Source organism: Littorina saxatilis, linkage group LG9, assembly GCF_037325665.1.
Source record: "Littorina saxatilis isolate snail1 linkage group LG9, US_GU_Lsax_2.0, whole genome shotgun sequence".
NCBI lineage: Eukaryota > Metazoa > Mollusca > Gastropoda > Littorinimorpha > Littorinidae > Littorina > Littorina saxatilis.
Window position 1 is genome coordinate 1,925,519 of NC_090253.1, and position 7,778 is coordinate 1,933,296.

The 7,778-nt window shown below is 41.1% G+C and overlaps 1 protein-coding gene across 3 annotated transcripts in view; it reads left to right on the forward strand.

Moving 5' to 3' along the window:
- The window catches only part of LOC138975037 (uncharacterized), a 44,764-nt gene extending 37,270 nt beyond the window's left edge, over nt 1-7,494 (forward strand). For all 3 annotated transcript variants that reach the window (XM_070347687.1, XM_070347688.1, XM_070347689.1), the window contains one exon: nt 6,202-7,494. In XM_070347687.1, coding sequence (XP_070203788.1) covers nt 6,202-6,458 — 257 coding nt within the window. In that variant the 3' untranslated portion in view covers nt 6,459-7,494. The remainder of the gene's footprint in view (nt 1-6,201) is intronic.
- The last annotated feature ends 284 nt before the right edge of the window (nt 7,495-7,778 follow it).

Here is a 7,778-nt window from a genome sequence, read left to right on the forward strand (position 1 = left end):
GAAATCGCTCCACACACAGACACACACACACACGCATGCCGCACACATACACACAAACACACACATATGCACTCACGAACGCTCGCACACACGCAAGCACACACACACACACACACACACACACACACACACACACACACACACACACACACACACACACACACACACACACACATACATATATATATATATCAGAAGTTGTGAAAGAAACAATTGAAAGTCAGAAGAGACTTTCTTTTGAGATTTGTTAAAATCTCTTAGCAGAGCAAAAGAGAGAGGAAAAAAAACAAGTCGCGTAAGGCGAAAATACAACATTTAGTCAAGTAGCTGTCGAACTCACAGAATGAAACGGAACGCAATGCAACGCAGCAAGACCGTATACTCGTAGCATCGTCAGTCCACCGCTCATGGCAAAGGCAGTGAAATTGACAAGAAGAGCGGGGTAGTAGTTGCGCTAAGAAGGATAGCACGCTTTTCTGTACCTCTCTTCGTTTTAACTTTCTGAGCGTGTTTTTAATCCAAACATATCATATCTATATGTTTTTGGAATCAGGAACCAACAAGGAATAAGATGAAAGTGTTTTAAAATTGATTTCGACAATTTAATTCTGAAAATAAGTTTTATATATTTAATTTTCAGAGCTTGTTTTTAATCCAAATATAACATATTTATATGTTTTTGGAATCAGCAAATGATGGAGAATAAGATGAACGTAAATTTGGATCGTTTTATAAAAGAAATATTTTTTTTACAATTTTCAGATTTTTAATGACCAAAGTCATTAATCAATTTTTAAGCCACCACGCTGAAATGCAATGCCGAAGTCCGGGCTTCGTCGAACAATACTTGACCAAAATTTCAACCAATTTGGTTGAAAAATGAGTGCGTGACAGTGCCGCCTCAACTTTCACGAAAAGCCGGATATGACGTCATCAAAGACATTTATCAAAAAAATGAAAAAAACGTATGGGGATATCATACCCAGAAACTTTCATGTCAAATTTCATAAAGATCGGTCCAGTAGTTTGGTCTGAATCGCTCTACACGCACGCACACACACACACACACACACACACACACACACACACACACACACAGACACATACACACACACATACACCACGACCCTCGTCTCGATTCCCCCCTCGATGTTAAAACATTTAGTCATAACTTGACTAAATGTAAAAAGTATATATGTACGACGTAAGTGCTAGTAATTCTTCACAAGGTATCTGCTAATCTTTGAGGCAATATTACTTTTAACAACAACAACAACAACAACAACAACAACAACAGCAGCAGCAACAGCAACAACAACAACAACAACAACAACAACAAACAGCCAGAGCACACAAGTGTTTTTCAGTCTTGAGAGAGCACGGCTAACCACAACCAGTCGCGCTGCACCAGGGCCGGACTAGGCTAAGAGGAGGGGGGGGGGGGGGGGTTGCTAGAGGTGGTCCAGGGGGATATCCCCCCTGACGGCAGGGGCGGATCAGTTGATTGTATGGGGGGGTGGGGTTCAAAAGTATATTGTGAAGATATGGGTGTGAAGGCGCAAAGCGCCGAGCCGACGGCGCGAAGCGCCTAGCTTGCTAGGGGGGTCCGGGGGCATGCCCCCCCGGAAAATTGTGAAAAAAAGGATGCAAAATGGTGCAATCTGGTGCATTCTGAGAATGGTTTAAAGCCATATGTACTCGATGACTATACACGCTAATTGCTTTACCAACAGCTGGAGACAGACTAAATTAAGTTCCCTGCAAAATATTGTGGTCTAGGACCCCTTAAATGTTGAGATATTTGAATTTTTATTTTGATCTGGATCGTCCTATTTATAGATTTGGCAACACATGTAACGTTGATGCAAGGGAGAGAACACCGCGGCTTTGTTGACATCCTCACTTTTTCAGAGGCTAGAACAAGCTGTAATGCATGTATTATGGTCCGCGCATGGTGACGTATCGTCATTATATGGTCTTATGGTGCGTTTGACATCGATTGTGTGCAAACTACACTTTGTAAACACGGGAGTGCGTTAGTATGCCTTTAAACTGTTTTAACGTTTGTGCATTATTTACAAAAAACGCATATTGAGTAAACAACAACAAGCATAATGCTTATAGTGGTGTTCACTATTTCTAGAAAATTACATATAATATAAATGGCGGCTATTGTACAGTTTAACTGAAAAGGTTGCAAACATGAAAAGAAAATTGAATGAAAATTGTACATCAAAACAAAAATCCGTTTGGGAATACATATATAATATTTATGGTGTTTGCGAGTAAGAGATAGGGAGGGAGAGAGGGAGGGAGGGAGGGAGGGAGGGGGAGAGTGGGAGAGAGGGGGAGAGTGAGAGAGAGAGAGGGAGAGAGTTTGTTTGTTTGTTTGTTTATTTGTTGCTTAACGTCCAGCCGACTACGCAGAGCCATATCAGGACGAGGAAGGGGGGGATGAAGGGGGCCACTTGTCAAGCGATTCCTGTTTACAAATGCACTAACCCATTACTTGTGTCCCAGCAGGCTTTAGTAAAACTAAATTAATACCTACTGGAAGATTACCAGTTTCCAGTATGTTAAAATAGGCTTAACCTATCTACTGCTGGACTTACATCAGAACACTAACAGATTAAACTATACATGAATCGCGAGACAAGCGGCAAGAGAAGAGATTTTTGGAAAAAATACAGGTGAATGAGCAAGAAGGCAGAAAAAAAGAAAAGAATTCATGAAGAAAAAGAGAGCATGACAGGAAAGAGGAACCAAAAATCTACCTAACAGCAAACTAGAAAGCTCCTGCGGTTCCAAAAACAGGAGGGGCCTTTAATTTCATAACCGCAGTGCCCCACTGTAAAATAAAGAAATGCATACCTCATTCAATATTTTCATATTTTTATATTTATAAGGTGGGTCCGGAAACCCTAGAACCCCCACCCCCACTCGTCCGCCCCTGGGCGGGGTCAAGGGGCAGAGCCCCTTGTGGGGGTCAGGGGGCGAAGCCCCCTGAAACTGATGGGTAGGTCATATTCTGAGATAAGAAAATGGTCGCTCCTTGCATGAAACGGCATAAAATAAGCAATAATAAAAAATGTTTTAAATAAGTAAGGTACATGTTCAGGCTAGGGGGGGGGGGGGGGGGGTTGCGCAACCCCCATAACCCCCCCGGTAGTCCGGCCCTGCTGCACTGAGCTAGTGACTAAGACAGCGAAAGCTTTGACCCAGTTTGAACACTGGCTGAGATTAAACAAGTCGCGAAAGGCGAAAATACAACATTTAGTCAAGTAGCTGTCGAACTCACAGAATGAAACTGAACGCAATGCAACGCAGCAAGACCGTATACTCGTAGCATCGTCACTCCACCGCTCATGCTTGTGGCAAAGGCAGTGAAATTGACAAGAAGAGCGGTTTAGTAGTTGCGCTGAGAAGGATAGCACGCTTTTCTGTACCTCTCTTTGTTTTAACTTTCTGAGCGTGTTTTTAATCCAAACATATCATATCTATATGTTCTTGGAATCAGGAACCGACAAGGAATAAGATGAAAGTTTTTTTAAATTGATTTCGAAAATTTAATTTTGATAATAATTTTTATATTTTTAATTTTCAGAGCTTGTTTTTAATCCAAATATAACATATTTATATGTTTTTGGAATCAGAAAATGATGGAGAATAAGATAAACGTAAATTTGGATCGTTTTATAAATTTTTTTTTTTTTTTACAATTTTCAGATTTTTAATGACCAAAGTCATTAATTCATTTTTAAGCTACCACGCTGAAATGCAATACCGAAGTCCGGGCTTTGTCGAAGACTACTTGACCAAAATTTCAACCAATTTGGATGAAAAATGAGAGCGTGACAGTGCCGCCTCAACTTTCACGAAAAGCCGGATATGACGTCATCAAAGACATTTATCGAAAAAAAGAAAAAAACGTTCGGGGATATCAATCCCAGGAACTCTCATGTCAATTTCATAAAGATCGGTCCAGTAGTTTGGTCTGAATCGCTCTACACGCACGCACACACACACACACACATACACACACACATACACCACGACCCTCGTTTCGATTCCCCCTCTATGTTAAAACATTTAGTCAAAACTTGACTAAATGTAAACAAGTCGCGTAAGGCGAAATTACTACATTTAGTCAAGCTGTGGAACTCACAGAATGAAACTGAACGTAGTCCGCCGCTAGTGCAAAAGGCAGTGAAAGTGACGAGCTTGTTTGGCGCGGTAGCGATTGCGCTGTGCTTCATAGCACGCTTTACTGTACCTCTCTTCGTTTTAACTTTCTGAGCGTGTTTTTAATCCAAACATATCATATATGTTTTTGGAATTAGAAACCGACAAGGAATAAGATGAAATAGTTTTTAAAACGATTTCGGAAATTTAATTTTGATCATAATTTTTATATTTTTAATTTTCAGAGCTTGTTTTTAATCCAAATATAACATATGTATATGTTTTTGGAATCAGAAAATGACGAAGAATAAGATGAAATTGTTTTTGGATCGTTTAATGAAAAAATAATTTTAATTACAAGTTTCCGATTTTTAATGACCAAACTCACTCATTAGTTTTTAAGCCACCAAGCTGAAATGCAATACCAAACCCCGAGCTTTGTCGAAGATTGCTTTGCCAAAATTTCAATCAATTTGATTGAAAAATGAGGGTGTGACAGTGCCGCCTCAACTTTTACAAAAAGCCGGATATGACGTCATCAAAGGTATTTATCGAAAAAAAGAAAAAAACGTCCGGGGATATCATACCCAGGAACTCTCATGTCAAATTTCATAAAGATCGGCCCAGTAGTTTAGTCTGAATCGCTCTACACACACACACAGACAGACAGACAGACAGACACACACACACACACACATACACCACGACCCTCGTCTCGATTCCCCCCTCTATGTTAAAACATTTAGTCAAAACTTGACTAAATGTAAAAAGAAAGAAAAATCTGTACACTACACCGGCTGACACGTGGGGGGCGTTCGAGGTCACTGGGCCCTGTAATGTTATGTCGATATTCGGCGTTTTGCACGAGAAACAAAATGTCTGTCCAGTTAACGCTTGTTATCATATGAACAAGTGTGAAAAGACATGAGCTTTTCAGAACCTTCTGTTTACAGTGATAGACTTATAGGTAAACATTTTCAAACATGTAGACTGCCAAGAAAGGTTAAAAACTTGCGTTGGTCTCGGATAGTGATATCGGTTGAAAAGACGTGAACAAACCACAACTAATAACCAACCAACCTCGCCTCTTTCTCGCAAATGTGTGACCAACCGTTGCGTTAATTATTTCAGATGGTTCTGTCACTGTGCAGCTTGCTGCTACCTCTGACAGGAGCCTGTAGACTTAACCAACCTCGCCTCTCTCTCTCTCTCTCTCTCTCTCTCTCTCACACATTTGTGACCAACCGTCGCGTTAATTATTTCAGATGGTTCTGTCACTGTGCAGCTTGCTGCTACCTCTGACAGGAGCCTGTAGACTTAACCAACCTCGCCTCTCTCTCTCTCTCTCTCTCTCTCTCACACATTTGTGACCAACCGTCGCGTTAATTATTTCAGATGGTTCTGTCACTGTGCAGCTTGCTGCTACCTCTGACAGGAGCCTGTAGACTTAACCAACCTCGCCTCTCTCTCTCTCTCTCTCTCTCTCTCTCTCTCTCTCTCTCTCTCTCTCTCTCTCTCTCTCTCTCACACATTTGTGACCAACCGTCGCGTTAATTATTTCAGATGGTTCTGTCACTGTGCAGCTTGCTGCTACCTCTGACAGGAGCCTGTAGACTTAACCAACCTCGCCTCTCTCTCTCTCTCTCTCTCTCTCTCTCTCTCTCTCTCTCTCTCACACATTTGTGACCAACCGTTGCGTTAATTATTTCAGATGGTTCTGTCACTGTGCAGCTTGCTGCTACCTCTGACAGGAGCCTGTAGACTTAACCAACCTCGCCTCTCTCTCTCTCTCTCTCTCTCTCTCTCTCTCTCTCTCTCTCTCTCTCTCACACATTTGTGACCAACCGTTGCGTTAATTATTTCAGATGGTTCTGTCACTGTGCAGCTTGCTGCTACCTCTGACAGGAGCCTGTAGACTTAACCAACCTCGCCTCTCTCTCTCTCTCTCTCTCTCTCTCTCTCTCTCTCTCTCTCTCTCTCACACACATTTGAGAACAATCGTTGCGGACATTATTTCAGAGGATTCTGTCGCTGCGCAACCTGCTGCTGACTTGGCCCAGTGCCTGAAGAATCACACGATGCAATCTATCATGGTCGCCTTGGGCGTGCTGCTCATCGCTCTGCTGATGGTGGTCGTCACCCTCGTCGTTCTCTTCTGTCGCCGTCGTCGTTGTTGCCATTGTGGCGATGAAGGAAAGCGGGTGGACGACGGTCTGTCCATGAGATCCTCAGTCCAGAAGCTGGGGCCTGGTCACCTGACAAAGTATCGTGGCTGAAGAGTGTGGATTGCGAAAATTCAGTCTTGATATTGGGCATGACCACAATTTATTTGGACATTTCTGTCTGTCGGCATGTCTGTCACTGTGCCTGTCTGACGTCGTGTTAGCTTGCCTGTCTCTCTGTATGTCTGTCAGTCTGTTTGTCTGCCTGATTGCCTGTCTGCCTGCCTGTCTTTTTGATTGCTTACTACTATTTAACACTTTTCTTCTATGTTCCAAGCAAATGTGGTAAGGCAGGTCAGAAGTAACACCACTTCCTGGGAAGATTGTTTTAAAGCCGTTACACGTTTTTAAACTTACATCAAAAACAAAACGTGACTACAGTGAGTTTTGAGAGGCACTCAGCAGCAATCGCTTTGGCTTTGTAAATAACGCACAACTTCCATGTTTTCTCTTTTGTATACATGACAAGGAGATTGACACCATTTATTATATTCAAATGAAAATGTGATAGTATTTTTTTCTGTCTATGTGATACAAGTGTATACATTCTCCTGAGTGAAAGCACGTTCCCTGTATCTTACACAAAAATATGTGAAAAGAGAGAGAACTGATGAAAACTCCAGGTTAACTTGGCTCTTTTTTGTCACACACAGCTAGAATTGTCTCCATAGGCCCTTTCTCGTCTCGTTGAAAACATTCAAAAGATTAATCTAATTGCCTTTGAAAAGCCTAAAGAGAGGGTGGTACAACAAAAGATCATGTCCCTTTTCATCTTTGCTTCATGTTTAAACATTGAAGGTTCTTTTATCACGGAGAACGGATAATGCGCACAGGGTTGAATACTATTGTTCCAATACTCGATTTTAAAAGTATTTTAATTCATCTCACACAGTACAATGATGCATCTGACAAGTACAAACTCTTATGCTTACTTTCAGCATTTCAACATCAAACTACTTTCTTTTTGAAAAAAACAACGATTCAGTTATCTGACGAGCAGGCTTTTTTCATACGAAATTATCTTCAATGACTAGTGTTGGGTGTGTATTTTAGGCTTTTTGTTTTTGGTTTTTTGAGGGGTGGGGGGGGGGGGGGGTTAGACTTCGGTTGATTCCTTATTAGTCTCTTCCACAACAATCAAACATACCACAATTTTTGTTGTTACTGGATTGCGTATTTATTTTGTAGTAGTGTTTATTTTGTAGTAGTGTTTATTTTGTAGTAGTGTTTATTTTTAAGAGGAATTCAAATTTGATTTTTGTGCATTAATCTTGCAGATAAATATATTCTACAGTTGACAGGGTTTGTATGTAGTGAGGTGTAAGGTCAATGAGAAACGTATTATATATAAATATATATATATATATATATTTT